The sequence below is a fragment of the Anser cygnoides genome, chromosome 7 (genome assembly GCF_040182565.1).
Source record: "Anser cygnoides isolate HZ-2024a breed goose chromosome 7, Taihu_goose_T2T_genome, whole genome shotgun sequence".
NCBI classification, from domain to species: Eukaryota; Metazoa; Chordata; class Aves; order Anseriformes; family Anatidae; genus Anser; species Anser cygnoides.
Window position 1 is genome coordinate 22,375,095 of NC_089879.1, and position 16,757 is coordinate 22,391,851.

The 16,757-nt window shown below is 43.1% G+C and overlaps 1 protein-coding gene across 4 annotated transcripts in view; it reads left to right on the forward strand.

The window, feature by feature from the left end:
- Positions 1–16,757, forward strand: part of PRKG1 (protein kinase cGMP-dependent 1) — a 466,622-nt gene that overhangs the window by 145,756 nt on the left and 304,109 nt on the right. For all 4 annotated transcript variants that reach the window (XM_048069304.2, XM_013171986.3, XM_048069303.2 and 1 more), the window contains one exon: positions 11,999–12,112. In XM_048069304.2, coding sequence (XP_047925261.1) covers positions 11,999–12,112 — 114 coding nt within the window. The remainder of the gene's footprint in view (positions 1–11,998; positions 12,113–16,757) is intronic.

Genomic DNA, 16,757 nt, shown 5'->3' on the forward strand with positions numbered 1-16,757 from the left:
TTTTCCCAGAAATGCTGCTACCCCGTGTCCTGAGCTTATTTTTGCAAAATGTGGTGTAATTTTTTTTTTAATATGCATGCTTCTCATTTCTTGGCGCGGTTCAGAAATCCTCAGCCACTTCGTGAACAGAGCTACATCTGTGGTGAGCGCAGAGGTGCGTTTCAGAGGGCACCTTTGATGCTTATCTGGTGGGGGTTTTGCGGTCCTGGATTCTTCTAGACCAAAAGGAGGGTGAAGAAAAATGCTGGTGAAAGAAAGACTGAAAGAAGGGTTTTCAAGCACTTACATCTGGCCTGCTGAAAGAGGGCCAGTCTGTTGGGCTTTCCCAAGAAACCAGACAAGCAGACTGGCCCTTCTTGTATTAAAAGTCTGTCTTACCTAATTTCAGTCTTATTTTGAAAACACGAGGGTAGGTATTTCTTTAGAGGTGCCACTTGACAAAAGCTAAGTTCGAGGTGGCAGTGCCCTGGTTTCTGTGCCTTTTTGGACTCGTGCTGCTCTGGCTCGAGCCTACAAACACCTTTGCTGCTGTATGAACAAATTCTATGTATTGCGAAGATACAGCTGCACGTGAGGAGGGGAGGAAGAATGAGACTTCTCATTTAGATGCAGCCCAGGTTGTTTGCCTCAGGCATGCCACCTCGATTCTCCAATGATACATGTGATTTGGTAAAGATCCTGGGTGACAAATTCCCCTTTTCTTCATCTCAGGCTACTGACTGTTTTTTCTATATTCAGTGCCTCTTACTTTCCTCCTGCATTTTATTCCTTAAGCCAAATGTCCTGCCATGGCTCATAGCCCCTGTATTTTTTTCCGAATTGCTGACTGCTCAGTGTCCTCCAGAAGAGTCCCCTTGGTCCCAGCGGAGGTACCAGGCGCTGCCTGGGGCCAGGCATTGGTGTGTGGCCTTCGGGGAAGCGCGGCTCCAGCTTCGAGCTGGTTCTCCAGGACTCGGGAGGATGGAGCTGGTTGCATCAGCTGAAGAGCTCTGGAGAGCTGTCAAGTGTTATGTTCGTTTGTGGTACGAAGGGAGATTGAATTTTGGACATGGTGCTGGGCAAAGAGGAGAGCAAAAGCTATTAAACGAATGGAAGTTGTTAGTACACGTCCTGCACAAGTTTGTTTTGACATCTGAATTCTCTGGATGGGGGACAGTCTCTGAGGAGTTGGCGATTTGGTTGCTTCTGACACTCTTTCTGTATTTTTGGTTCTCTTCTTGATTGTTTCAGATGGTTTTTGACACGCTTGACATTTTTCATAAGATTTGTGCAGAGCCAGTGATGCTATTTTCCCCTCTCTCTCTAGCAGAAAAAGTCACAAACTGCCCTTCCTTCACGCACACAATGCTTTTAAGGTCTCAAATCAGAGTTAGGAGCCTTTTCAGGGCAAAGTAGACTAAATAACAGGCTAAAAAGTGGTGTTCACCTCCCTGTGTGGCTGCAGTGTGGATACTGGAAGGGAAGCTTCCTCCTCCTGCTAACCTTGCTGCGGTTAGAGGATCCGGTGGCTTTGTCTTCAGCAGATGTTCCTGACTTAGATGAGTGGAAAGTCATCTTACTCCTCCCTGCAAAGCGATCTCATGCCAGCCGGAGGTGCAGCAGGGGTGCGGCGGGACGAGCCTGCTGCCTCGTTAACTTCTGCAAAGCAACACCTTGCTTTTCCGAGGCTGGGCATGTGTCTGGCCGCTGGGAAGGGCTGGGGGCTGGCTCCAAAGAAAACTGAACCAGAAGTGCTGCTTGTCTGGTTTTCCAGCTTGGAAGCTTCAGGTAACTGGTTAAGGTTCTTCAGTCTGTGCTGGAGGTGCTTGGGAATCTAACAGAACCTCACTTGGTGGAGAAGTGTTTTGGGTAAATGGAGAATGATTTGTTTTCCAAAAAAATTAAAAATTAAAAAAAATTTGTTCACTTTTTGAGGCTATGGCCAGCCTCTTTGGGTCAGAAGAGCTTCTCATCCAGGATTTCCCTTGAGTAATTTTTATTTGGCAAAGAGTGCTTTCCATTTAGAGCTATATGTGGTTGGCAGTCAACTGCATTGTATGTTCCAAACCATATTCACAGTGTATTTATATGTGGGTAGACACATATATGATAGTGTAAAATACTATTAGTGTGTAAATCTTTATTAATTTTAGCCTTTTTTTCTTCTGGGTTTCCAACTTCTGTATGAAGAAGTTTTTTAAATGCATTTTTTTAAATGCATCTCTTCTTTTATCGTTGCATTTCAAGCACACGGTTATCACGGGTAGAAAGGGAGTGATGCTTTTGCTGCTCAAAAGGATCTCAGCCTTTGGTTTTGTTCTGTTGTGTTTAATGAGAGATTGCAGTGATTGCTTGTCCTGCTATCACTTATCACAGCACATACCAAATAGAGTTTTCATTTTAATTAAAAGAATAAATTAAAATTGACTGGTCAGTTCCAATGTTTTACGGGTTTATAGCTTTAACCTTTTCATTTTTTTTATTTTTGGATAGCATTTTGAAGTACTTCCAAAATATTTTGTAAAGCCAGGAAATGAAAGCCAGAGCTCTGAAGAGCAAGGGAGGAGTGTTGTAACTTGAAAATGAACTTGGATAGCATAATCCAACAGCAGGTGAACAAAATAAGCCTCTTCTCAGTGTATTCAACAGAAAACATTTCAGTGTTTTAAGACAGATGAAGTTAAGTGTCTTAGCAGGCTTGGAAGAAAGAAACCAGGATTTCTCAGGATTAAAATATGTCAGCAACAAAATTGTTGTTATGGAAACCCTGAAGATGAGCGCCAAGTGCCTTGGCTGCGGCTCTGTTGGGTTTTTTGTACCGTCGGGAGAGTGGGGCTGGCTGTGGGGCCAGCCCTCACCCCATCTCCCAGCGTTCCCTGAAAAGTGTTCAATGGTTTATCTGATGATAAATACAAAACTCTTCCATTCTCTTTGCCGATCGCCTTATCCCACAGGTAGCTTCCAGAAGTAGCCCTGTGACTGGGGACGAAGCCCCAGATGACCCGCATGCATCTCCGTGCCTTCCCTGCTTGGGTTCCCAAAAACCAGAAGCCTAAGCACGGAGCAGCCCGTGGCCGCGGGTGTTTGAGGAGAGGCTGGACGTGGTGCCCAGGGGCGTGGCTTAGTGGGTGATATTGGTGGTAGGGGGATGGTTGGACCAGATGATCTTGGAGGTCTTTTCCAACTGTAATGATTCCATGATCGGTCGCTTGCTAATCTTTCAGTAGGCCCTCCAGCTGAGGGAGGAAACTAGGATCAGTGCAGTGTAGACAAGAAATTCATTCCTGCCTTCAGCAGAGCTGTCATGGACAGAAAGTGCCTGCTAATGGTGTGGGTCCAGATGACGAGGCTCGAGTCTTCAAAAGGCACCTGTGCGGCTCTGGTGTGCGCTTCCTTGGTACTTCTCTGCAGTTACCATCACAAATCCATTCCCAGTAAACATTTCCCAGCTGTACTTCTTGATTCTTCCTTGCTTTCTTCCGTTTTCTTTTTTTAAACACCTGAATAATGCTCTACAGAATGTTGCACAGAGGATAAAATTTGATTTGACTTTATAACTTTATTTTTTACTTTTTCTGCCCAAGAGCTAAATTTCTCTTCAAATCCTTGTTATCCTTTTCAGCCAACTCACACCCTATTTTGAGAGAAGCTTCCCTAGCAGCTTTATTTCACTTTCCTGTAGAGTTTGTCTTATAGCCTCATTGCAAACCAATTCACTATACAGTGCTTGCCTATGCAAGTTGCAAAATTGTACATGTACACCTTTAGACTAAAACTGTCAGAAGTAATTTATGGAGTCACAGAATAGCTGAGGTCAGAAGGGACTTCTGGAGCTATCCATCCACCTGCATGTATGTATTCCACTAGTGAGGATCTTGGAATTTAAACTTGATAAGAGAAGATGTATATCTACATAGGTATGTATTTTTAACTGTTTTGTATGGTATTTGAGGATATACATCTCCACTTGGGACTGGGGCCTCTGACATTAACATGTTCTGTCATGCTTATAATTAAAATGATACTAACAGAAAAACAAACAAAAAACCTCCTGAACAAAAAACCCGTGTTGTAGATCCTTCCAGACACAAGCCACACGGCTGGAAGTGGCAGATACCCATTCAGTCTGCTTTGGCTTCACAGTTTACTTGGGAAGGTCACAAAGGAAATGGTTGAGAATCCCATCTTGCACAGGGGGAGCATTTCTTCTGGGAAGATCCGTTAGCAGCCAGGCGGCGCTGACCCTCGGGGCAGCTTGGCTGTTCCACTCCCAAGCACTCACCAACCCCATCTGCATTTATTTGGCTCATTTTCCCTCTGTCCTGCCATGCTTTAATGTCTCTCCTTGCTCTGCGTACCTGTTCCCGGCTCTGCTGGAGATGCTGTGTTCTCTTCGTGTTTGGCTTTGCTTTTATGCCTTCCTCTCATCTAGGTTTTAATTCCTGCCTGCAGCCCAGAGGAAGTTTCTTTATCCTTTTTTTCAGACACTCACAATCCTCCAAGCTCCTCTCTGCCCCTAGGCCACTGTTCACAGATTTTGGTGATCACCTCCTTTATTTCCATTCCCCATTTGTCAAAACCATTTCTGCAGTCAAGGTGGAAACTGGGATGCAGATCTGCTCTTATCTCCGGTGATCCTTTCTCTAGAGTAAGCCTGGAGTTAAATCCAAGGTGGGCTGCTGCTACTTGCTGCTCCAGGCCTCTGAGGTTGCACCCGGTGAAGGAAGCTCTCCCGGCTGAAAAAGCTGACTGAAGGCACGCTTTGACTGCTGGCACCAGGTCAGGGAGTCTAATTCATCATGTCTTGCTTCATTTGCATCCTCCCCGTTAGATTTTATCTCCCTGTTAGATTTTATCCATCAAACAGAAGGAGATAGGGCTTGTCGTAAGGGTGTTGCAGACCAGAATCTGCAGGGCTGCTAGGCTCAGCGCCGGCCGGGTGCTGAGCATTGTCATCGCTTTCCATCGTCTGCAAAACTCAAAGAAGCAGAGCTTCAGACTGCTGCTGCAGATGGCAGTTCAAAATGAAATCGTCCTGAGGAATGTCATCAGAAATTGTTTAGTGTTTTCCAGGGAGGCATCTAAGGAAAAATTACATTTTTCTACGTATTTCAAACAGTCTCGCTGCAGTTTGCAATGTTGCCATTGCACATTGCATTGCATTGAGCACCGCTCCAAGTCAGCAGAGTTGGGCTTTGAATATACGAAGTGGGTGGCGGTAAGTATTGTTAGAATAGATTAAATTAAATTCTAAATTGAGTCTTGCCTGTTGGGCACTCTGGAGTGGCAAATGTTTCTCTGTAATGGGATAACTCCTGCCTCATCTCAGGCTCGGTTTTTGAAATATTTTCACTATTGTTCAGGAAAATCTACAGATCCACGGTGATAATTCCTAAAGAAAACTAACCAGAAATAATTACTATTCTGCCTTCAGAGCAGAGCTTGAACAGCATCCAATAAATAAAGCTGCGTGGAACAGCGTGGATGAAGCAAAATACTGTACAGTGATTCAGGAATTCTGCATTGAATCAAGTGGGAATCCATACACACCCCTCTTCTTTTTGACTTGCCTGACGAAATCTGTACCATAATGCATATGTACCTGCTGGTGAGCTCGTGCTGGAGTCTGTGTCATTATTTTCCTGATTTCTGCAATCTAATATGTTCTTATTTTTAAATTTACATGTACCTACAGGGGAAAAATAGGGTCCTTCCAGGAGGATTTGCCTTTTTTTTTTTTTTGAAGGTCTAGGTTTTAAAAAGAGACCAATAAGTTAAAAACTGATAGAACTGATAACTCTTATCCATGTCTTAAAGGCATTGCTAAGATAGGCAATTGAAAATAAAGCAAAGCATTAGGTCTTCCAAACAACAACTCTTTATACCCAGGAGGAGAAATAGAGGAATGCAGAGACAGAGGCAGGGAGAGCCAATAACATATAGCACGAGAAATTTGCCCATTAGATAAATTACACGCAGGGTGACAAATTCCTCAAGTCAGCTTAATCGGTTTTCCTCTGCACCCGGAAAGAGAAAATGACCATTTAATTATTGGGAGAAAAAATTATCTTACTAATTGAGGGAGTCGCATTACTGCAATTTGGTTTATAGTTCAATCTATTTGAGGAACGTGGATGCAGTTGAGCCAAAGATGTTATTTAGTGTTTAATTGGATGGACCCAATGCGACAAAGAACCAAATGTCCTCATCAAAACAAAACCAGCCCGTGGGCCCTGCCCGTTGTTGCACGGGGAACGTGTGGGGTGTTGGCAAGTTTGGTCAAAATCGAGCCTGCTTTTCCTACCTGCTCCATCTGTCTGTGTTTTGCTTTTCCATGCTTTCAAAGACCCCCGTGTCGCTTCATGTCCTGGGGATGTGATGAGCATTTTCCATGTGCAGCTTATATCTGAGGAAATATTTGCAGCGTTTGCTTAGAGGCAGCCCGGAGGCGCAAGCTGTGCGCGGTGGGACCCGTGCCTTTCGTTCTGCGGGGCAGTGATGTCGGGGGGGCTGGGGAGCAGGGCTTTAAGAAAAAAGTGATGGATTTATGTTAAGTATGGTTAGTGTTTGTCATTGGGAAATGCAGTGCTCTACAACCACCGTGGTTAAGACATGCAGTGGTGTTGGCACCCCCCCCCCCCCCCCCCCCCCCCCCCCCCCCGAATAACGAAGGCTGTTTTTGGTCTGTGTTTTGAAACAAACAAAAACATTAACAAATCTTCATTAGCCCGCGTCTGATGTAAACTAGCCACTTAGCAATTAGAGTTTTAATTGCTCCGCAGTTAAATTTGCGATTACAATGCAATTAGGACTCCGAGTTTAATTTACGAAAGCACTGCTCTGGCCCGGAGTCAGAGGGGGCCAGGGGAGCGAGGGCAGCGGTGCCCGCAGCTTTGGTTGCTTGTCCTTCGGGGGCCACGACTTTTCGATGTCCTAATTCTGTAGGAAGTGGCAGGAATATTCTAGGAGGCAGTGAGAATGGGATCATTTAGCTGCACCCACTCCAAATAATCCTCTGCTGCCCCAGCTGCTTCACAAGCTGCGAAGAGAAGTTGTGCGTTCTGGATGACAAGTGACAAAATGGGAGGAAGGAGGGCAAGGCTGTTGGGCAGTGTGAGCATTTTACACCCAGGTGGAAGGCGTTCACATGAAAAAATGTGCAAAGGAGTAAGGGTAAGGCTTTGGCTTTATCATAGGGTATCTCTGGGAAAAAATAGAGGATGAAAGAGAGAGGCTGCTGGTCTTCAAATCCAAGGAACAAGAGTACAAAATTACAGGCATAAAAATTGGTTCTGTCAAAGGTGGGACAAGGCTGAAATATAAGAGCCTGGAGAAGAAGCAAAGGAGCCTCCTGTGTAACTGCGACTTCTGAGCATCTGCCAAAAGCAAAATATTTTGAATTATTCACTGTTAATGTGATTTCTGGCAGTTCTTCTTGTTGGGAGCAGGCTGGTGGCTTCTAGAGCTCTCGTTGGGTTGTGTGTCCTCATGCTGGCCACCTTGTCACATTTGTTGTGAGATACCCAAATTGGTGGCACCTTTTGGGGTCCGTATTTTGGCCATATGGGAGTGGTAAGGAATAGGGATTTGGGGGGAACCCAGGGTATGGTCACCAAAATCCAGCTGCCATCCTTTACTTGTGTTAAGTCTTTAATGAAAGCTAAGACAGAGGTTTTAATTTTTAAATTTTAATTTTATTTTAGGCTCTGTCCACATGGAAAATACTTGTGTTGTCCTCCACCGATACAGAATAGCTTCTTAAGGTTGACAGAAAAATGTGTAGTTTGGATGCCAACTCTCAGCAAAATCAGCTCAGTTGTAAATTAAATATTGTCATTCAGTAGTGCTCAATACTTGGCAGAAATGCATTGTTTTCCAGTGTTTTCTTCTTGCCTCAAGTAAAGCATCACCTGCGTTATTTAGTATTTGCTTTACAGAGATGTCAAAGGAAGCTGTGCATTTATTTTTATCTCCATTAACCGATCAGTATTGCATTGGATTTCTTTTGGCTTCTCTATCTGGCTGATACGTCAAAGCAAGCAATTTATTTCCTGCGTCCAAAGTGCCCTGCATAGGCTACCAGCGAGGACAAGCAAAAGGGTGAAATTCCTTCTCTTTATAGCTGTGTCAGACCCTTTATTTCCATGGGAGGTGAATTTGGCTCATGGTCTGGCGAGTTTATTGTTAGGTGCTTAATGTTCCAGATTGCTTAATTACACAGCAGGAGAACGGGATACTTTCTCCAGTGCAATAAATTGTAATTAAACAGCACGTTTGTTCCTACAGCAGACAGAAGGAGAAGCAGCCAGGTTTGCTTGCAGCTGTGTCAAAGATCGAATACCTTCGCTTTTCAATTCCAACCTTCTGCGGGCTACTCTACTCCTCAATCTTTGTCTTATGCACTTTGAAAAGAACCACACACACATATGTGTGCGTATTTTGTTTCTGCAGGGCTTCTTGCCCGTGCTCTCCAGGGGACAGCATTTGGCCATGGCCAGTGGCGCAGAGGCTGGGCACAGCCCTAAGCACAGCCTCACGTCACCAACGTTGCATTTAAGCTCACAAATAAGAAGCAGGCGTTGAAATCAAAATGGCATTTAATTAGCAGAGCTGGTAGCAAAAGCTTTGAAATGACTGCAGAAATTCGTATTCAAACAGCAAGCTTTAATTTTGCTTTGAAAAATGAGACCTCTGCATTACATCATGTCATACTTCAGGAGGAACCAGGCTTTGTATTGGAAAATGCACCCCACGGTGTTGTGTATCCTCTCTGCAATCTTTGCTTTAAATACTCTTACGATGAGTAAAACTAGTCTAAATGCAAATTTTAAACGAGCATCTAAATCCTTGTTTCTTAAGACAAACCAACAAACACTTTTGGGGGTTTATTGTTGAATGCCTCTGAAGATGAGCAGTTCTCATGTAGAAATCTGTATTGAATTCATCAAAAGAAATGCTGGTCGCTTTTTTTTTTTTGACTGATATGCAAACCCAACATCACCTTGGGTCATGGGAAATTTGAACTATCATCTTTTGCTTAGTGCCAGTAGCTTTTAGGGGTTGCCGTTGGACCGAAACCTCACTGAATTTGAGCATTTCCTCCCAGGGGTTTCAAGAAACTTCTGTTTTTCTGCTCAGCTTGACTTGTAATCGTGCACCAACGTGAGTGAACCATGCAGTTCTTGTTTTTAAGTCTTTATGGGAAGATAAATGGTCTGTGGGAATTTCGTCCGAAGATGGCTCATCAGCACAGCTTGCTCTGGGGAGCAACAGGTGACACCTTGGGCAGTGAGACAGATCTCAAAATGCTTTCGAGTAATGTAATTACTTCTGCTTTACTGCTCAGATTTGCCCGTCTTTTCTATGAAAACGACTCCATGAGCTAAAAGTGTGGGAAACCCCTTCCATTTGCAGTCATTTATAGTGGAGCTTTTGGCAGAAAAATCCCCATTTCAGCTCTGCAGAAGCTCAGGTCTGTTAAAAAATGTTAATTCTCCAAAATCATTTAGGAGTGTGTGAGGCACCGCTAAAGGTTGCCTTTGTTCGTCAGTTAAATATCTGTTTTTGTGCTTCATCTTAGATTGATGCTTACTATGAACAAAAAAATCTTAACATTTGTAATGAATTATAACAAATAGTAAATGACTTTTAAAAGGAAGTTAGCCTATACTAGGAATGGAATATGAGTCTATTTGAAGCTAAAAATAAATCAACAGCCGCAAAATGTAATTCCTAGGGTTATTTATTAACCACTAGGTATTATACTACGCATTGTCATGTTTCTCTGATCACTTCTATTGTGCAAATATTGGCGACTGTGTTCTTTGTGGAGCTTTTTAGGTACAAGTTGTGTGTTATCAATGTCCAGTGTTAATAATCAATGTGATGGATCTGTGTGTTCCTTCACCATTGCCATCTTATGGATTGTGTAAGCTTTTCTGTCTTGGCTACAATGTGGGGTTAGAATTTCTCCTTACTACCTGATCCTGGACTCCTCCAGATGTCTCGGCTATTATGTCATTTTGGTGAATTTTGTCCTCAAGCATTAGCTACATGGAATGGTTAATAGTTGTTCCCAGTGTAATGCAGTCTGTGTTTCTCTCATTTTAATGTCATCTTGACAAACCCTCTGGAGTGTAGGACTGATGTATGGGATGTATTTTGTTTATGCAGTTAGTTTTCTCACGGCTGACTCTTTTTTTTTTTTCTGGATTACTATGCATTTAACTTGAAATGTTTAATGTGCTAAAAATAGTGCAACTATAACATTCCGGCGGTTTCTGCAGTGGTTTGAAGACTGAAATTTGGGTGTAAAAATACATACGTATACAGTATTATGTATATATGCGTATGTATACATATATATGTAAACGTGTTTATATTAATATAAATATACTCATACACAGGACTGGGGGGCAGCAGGATCCGGGTGGCCTCAAAACACGCATGGATGCATTTGACCTGCCCAAAGTTTTCCTAAATCTGTTTTCTTAAGTTCTGGCTGTGAGTCACTTGTGAAACTGTAACAGTTTCATAAATTCAAGATATTTTTTCTATTATTTTAATCAGCAAAGCCACGGGATCTATGGCATCAGGCAACATAAGACCCCACTCCTCCAAAAATGCCTCCTCCATTCACCTCTATATTATATTACCAACTTTCTTTATTTTGCTATGGAAAAGTATAAAGTTTTCAGTTCAATTTGAGTTTCCTTTTTCTGTGTTTAGTAGGGTTATTGTGTATAAACTTATTTTACGAGACCCCAGGCTTGCTTTTTCTCCTCGGGGCATTGTTTTGGCCAAGCAGCATGGCTCGGCTGGAATCACTGTGCTGGCTTCAAGGGGCACCGAGAGCATGGGGTCATAGATTTACAACCAGGTATGAGAGCTGCCAGGATTGTATTTTAGAGTATATAAATTATATAGAAGTTGTTTCTTTCCCGTGATGAGTACCTCCAGATTCCCTCGGCTGGAGGCAGAGCCACGCAGCCCCATAGCAAACTGGAGCAATATATTTTCGCAGGTGTTCCTGGCCACCTTTGGTCTCTACAATATAAATACAGGTGCTCCGCTGGACCCAGAGGGCTCTGAGCTCCCCGCTTGCTGAGTACAGACCCCTTGCATGCCGCTCAGTGATGTGCTAGGGGCTGCTGTAGCAGTGAGAACTGGCAGGATCCCTTAACGACCTTCTTCCCAGTTTGGGGAGAGGAGAGGCTTTGTACAGGAATTCTCATTTTTCTGTCTTGCACTGTTTTGTTACAGCCTAGATGGTGCTCATAGGCATGATAACCCTTGCGTGTGCTCTGCTTGCTCGTTGTCCCATCGCCCATGCACGCACAAAGGTGATGGCGGGGCTGTTTTCATGGCGTTCCCTTCTCCTGGTGCTTCTTCCTCAAATGTCCTTTGAAAACTACAAAATGGCCCTGAGCTGCTTTCTTCCCATTCAACCTCTGCTTTTAAATCCCCCTCGCACGTCTCCCCTCCGCATGGTATTGGTGAGCAGATAAAACAGACTTGCTCTTCTGAGGTGAAATGTTCAAAAAGGAAAGGTTCAGTAGGATGCGAATTAAATAATGGCCATGGGTCATAGTAATTTTCCTTTAGATAATAGCTGCGTTATTCATGGATGAGTGTTCTTGGGGATTAGTTTCTTGGTGAAAATGAGCAAAATTGCTCCATGGTTTTCACGTGTGGTGTTACAGACCTAAATTTTTTCCTTTTTTAATACAAGAAATGGAGAAAATTTCAACTGAAAGTGTAATATATGAAGCAAAGTTCACAATGAGCTTAGTATACTGCAAAGTATTGTGTGACAGACACTCCACTAAGAAAACTCAAGTGTTGAAAGCTTATATATGCAAGGTTTTTTTACAGCTTTTGTGAATTTATATGTGAGTTTAATTTGTTTTCAAGTTGTATGAGTCTTGTATTTGTATTCACAGTATAATTAAATAAATTTTAAAACAAGTCTGAAGGAAATTTCCTATTTAAAGTGCTCTTCTTGTTTGTTCCCTTGCAGATGGGAAGGTTGAAGTGACAAAAGAAGGCGTGAAGCTGTGCACCATGGGACCTGGCAAGGTATTTGGGGAGTTAGCCATTCTCTACAATTGCACCCGGACAGCAACTGTCAAAAGTAAGATCATTTTTGAACTTTGATGTTGAATGACTTGGTATTTCCTTGGGAAGCAGGCTTCTCATCTTCCCTTTGGAGCTGCAACCTCTTTTCAATGCTCAGCTTTCTTAATTACACTCTCTGTGGCATGGATTACAGCATTGCATTTAGCCACTGTGAGCGGGAAGAAGATAGAAAAGAAACGCTTTGCCGGGTTCTTTCACTGAGGTTTGTTCCTGTAGGGCACCTCCTGTGTTCATGCAGTGGTTGATGCTGCCGTATGCAGAGGAGTCTGCAGCCAATACCCCCACTGTCAACATGACAGTGATGCCTACAGTGAGGATCAGGACAAGGTACAGGATAGGAGCTGTCCTACCACAAGGTCGCAGATCTTGGAAACTTGTATGAGTTTCATAGAGGGCAGAAGCATGACTGAGTTTTTTTGGTCCTGCTGCTGCACTCCTGTCCTCCTACACGTACACTCTTATTTCAAACCTTGTGGATGGACAGAAACAGGCTATGGGTAAAAGGTTTCCCTGCACTGTGATGATGTATGGTGCAGAGTAGGATGCAGCCCAATCTCAGGATATGACTGTTGCTTTTAAGAGCACTTCTTACCCCTGTAAGCGTAAGTATTCAAGGGAAACTGGAAATAAAGTTTATGTATTTTTTCAGGACAAGTCATTGTTTTCCCCCTAAACTGATTAAGCAGACAGAATTGGAAAAAACAAAAACAAAAAAACACGGGTGGCACTGATCCCTTGCTCTAAGTCTTTGGCTCTTCTCCTGTAATCTGGTTTCTTTTATGAGTGTTCTGGGCAAAGCTTGGGTTGCACGATAAATAGAGGAAAATCGCATTACTATGTATGCCATAAATGTGTTTTCATTTATTATAGTTGAGAATTTTTGATCTTGGGGATAAGAGCTCAAGATGAAATCTTAAGCAGTGGGGTTTTATGAGAGATGGAATATAGTTCTGTAGGGGAAGAGTTAGGATACAGGTGGGATAGATCATGCGAGTAATACAGAGACAAAAAAAAAATGGTATGAAAACAATGAAGCATGTGAGTTCCTGTTCAGAAGAGAGTCTTTCAAAAATGTGTAATTTTTACTTCAAAAGGCGAAGGAAGAAAGAGGAGCAATGGACAGAAGTGTCAAAACAAGAAAAGATAACGGGATGCTATCCTTAATCCTTAAGAATCTGTCTGATGTACTCTTGTTTTTGCCTGTGTAAGCCTTGCCTTTTTGCAAGTACTGTTTATTGCAGGTAGACACTTGGCTAACCCTTAGTCAGTTCATTGGCAGCACGGTTTATGCCTCGCAGTAATCCGTAATCCCAAATGATAGAGCAAATGTGCTTAATGCACGGGTTGTGCCGAGCCCCAGGCCCCGGAGACCTTGGGAATGATTCGGGCCTTGTTCTGGGCTGCTCCCCAATGCGATGCTTGGTCTCCTGCCACGTACCATGGGTGTGAATGGGAAGCAGGTGTTGATCCACCCTATTTCCCCGTGCCTCCTGTCCCGTCAGTGTGTTCTCCATGTAGTCATATAGGCTGTATTGCTGTCCGAGTTAAGGTTTGGAGGGTTGGTGATTGCGATGAATTCAGCCAAGCTGCAGGTTTTTGTGGTAATACAGGAAGCTGGAAAGAGCAGAGAGAAACAGGGGAGATGATCGATCCCTAGGAAGGGACAGGAGTGGATCCTCGTGTATTTCCCCTTAGAAGAACAGAACTGAAAGGGACTGGATCCTCTGGTACCACGAGCACTACACCATCATGCAGTCACACCATTTTTTGTGCAGTGCCCCTTCTCAACGTGTTCGTACAAGTCAGTCTAATAGGATATAATACTGGCGGCTGTTTTTACTGCCAGCTTTACTGTTACTGGCTCTGTAATGTTCTGCATGTCCCTCTCTTGAGCAGACTTCCAGATTGCCTTTTGGTGCTTACTTTTACTAAATCCCTCTTTTTTCCATTGTTCAACTGCGGGCAGTAGTAAGGCTGCTATTATAACCACCTTTGGAGAGATCTTCCATTGAGAAGGAGGTGCCTGCATTTGTTGTTTTACTTTGCTCCTTTCCCATTAGCATTGTAAAATTATGGTAATTATGCACCTTCTTCCGCCAGCAGCTGGCGGGCTTTTGTAATCTCCTTTCTGATGCCAGCAAGTGGTTTTTAGGTGGTTTCTCTCTCGTTATTGCACAAGTAGGTAGCAGTCGTGGTTGTAATCAGCTTTTTCCTTTCAGGTGCAGTGGCACGCAAGGTTACAGCTCGGCTTTTGGGAACTGTTTCAGCTAGACCTAACCGAACAGAGCCAGGTCTCTGAGGCGTGTGGATCAGTTTAGGGCACATTATTGACTTAAATTGTTGCTGATGCTGCTAATAAATGGCTTCAAACATCTGTTTGTTCTTTTGGCTAAATGATAAATAAATGTCATAAGCCTCTAGAAAGGCGAATGCTAGCAAATATTCCATTAAGTCTGATGATAACTTTGATCATTACAAGGTTTATTTCAGGAGAAATGAACAATTGATGATTGTAATGAAAACAGACACCCAGTCAACAGTGATGCTGACGATGGGGAAGATGTGTCAAGGGGCATCATACAACTTTCATTTACAGAAACACTTTAAGTCAGGGCTTCCCAATTTTCAGCAGATAGATTTCCATTACCTCTGATGTCAGAAGTGCTTTTTGATGTGCCTGCCAGTACTTCATTACAAGGGCATTAAGTATTTCTTCTTAAAAAATGAAGTTGCAGCAAAGACTTGAATGAGGGATGCGTTATGGGGGTGTGAAGCTCAGCAGTGCCTTTGGGCTGTAAAGATGTGTCAGCCGTGCTGACATCTCGTGCTGCAATTTGTTTGTGTGTGTGCTCGTGCTTGGGCTTGGTAAATAATAAAGTTTTTAGTGTCATTACTCACTGCAGTAGTCTGCACGGGCTCCTCAGCTGCTGCTTGCTCTGTAGGAGCTTGCAGCCTTAAAGGGATAAATCCCTACAGGAAGTCCTTCGCTTTCCGAAAACGCTTCAGAAGATGTTAAGTTATAATTATGCTGATCTGACTCCTTCTGGTTCATTATGACCTCTTTAATGAGACAACCCGGGTCTTTTGAAAGGCTGCCCTAAGATAATTCTGACAGTATTTTCTCAGTTGTTACTACAGTCGTAGGTAAAAGCAGGTTGGGGTCTAAGAGCACCAGGGCCTTTGGACAAGGTGCTTCAGAGCACATTTTCTCAGTTGTTGTGAAGATTTTGCTTTTCATTTCCAGATATTAGAGAAAGATTATTACGATATTTTTTATCTGGAGACTGTTCAGGCTGACGCTCCAAGTGTGTCATTGTCATGGCTTTCCAGAGTGCTGCTGTTCGCAAATCTGCTTCTCTCATGTACGCAGCGAAATCCAAATCAGCAGCTACATTTCTCCTGGATCTGTGTTCATTATCCATTGCCTACATGCAAAACTTGAGGCTACTTGCAATTTAAAGCAGAATCAGACTTCCCTCCCTAATGCCAACGAATAATTTTATTTATTTTAGTCCATTAGAATAAGAGAAAGGAAATCCCACTCATTATTAAGGATGGCATGCTAAAATGATGTGTCTAGTCTCCTGAGAGAGTAGCATCCTCCAAGTGTGCCTGTTTACCTATATATCTCAAATTGCTATCATCACCTCTTTGAGGAAGCAAAATAGTAGAGGTGTCACTGAGTTTTCAGTGATGTGACAGGACAGGACGGGGGGAGGCTCTGGTGACCATACGCTTTGGCTGTCCTGCAGCCACTCTGCTCAATTGCAATTCCCTTTAATTAGGAGTCTTTCCTGTTTGCCAAGAGACCTAAGAAAAGAAGGATTTTATCTTGCTTGTTGCCAAGCAAACAGCATCTCCAAGCATGTTATCACATGAGCCTGAAAGAAGCAAAAAGCTTTATTAGAATTTAAATTCGATTTTGTTCATTACTAACACGGATGGTAGAAGGGGCTGCCTGATAAGTCAGAAAGAAACAAAAAGGCAGAAAATCCAACCCAACAGGTGGGGCTGTATACAAAACTTGTTAATTCTTCATTGGATTACACAAAAGATCTGTGTAGTAAGTGGAAATTCTTCCAAGATACTAATCCTCTGCAGTCGTTTTCACTCTGAATAATCTGATGAATAGAATTGCACGCTGTTTTGGCAGGCAGTTTGGGGGAACCCTGATTTTGTGAAAGGAGTGGATTCCTGCACCTAAGGGTGTGATATTTATTTGGGAGGTGGCTTTAGCATCTGAATTTCAGTTCTCCCCCTGAAAAAATATCAAAACGAACCCCTCACAAAGCCAGCTCGCTGCAGGACAGCCGGTTTCAGTGGAGTTGTATGCAGCTTGGCACCAGCCTATGTTTTTAGTGAAACAACTTGGGCAAAAAAGGAAAGCACAAGCTAAAGTTGATAAACTGTAAATTATGTAAATCTTTTTTTTTTTTTTTTTTTTTGGTCCGGTAACACCAGCAGTGTGTCCTCAAACAAGAGTTGCTCAAGCCTTTTCTGCTTATCAGCAGTGCTAATTGTGCAAAGCTCACTGCCATGCAGTGTGATTGCTGAAGGAGTTTGTAAATTTTGTCGCCAAGCTCGGATGAGTTTGAGTTCTCCACCACTGTGTTTTTAATGGAGTCCTATGGAAATGCTGG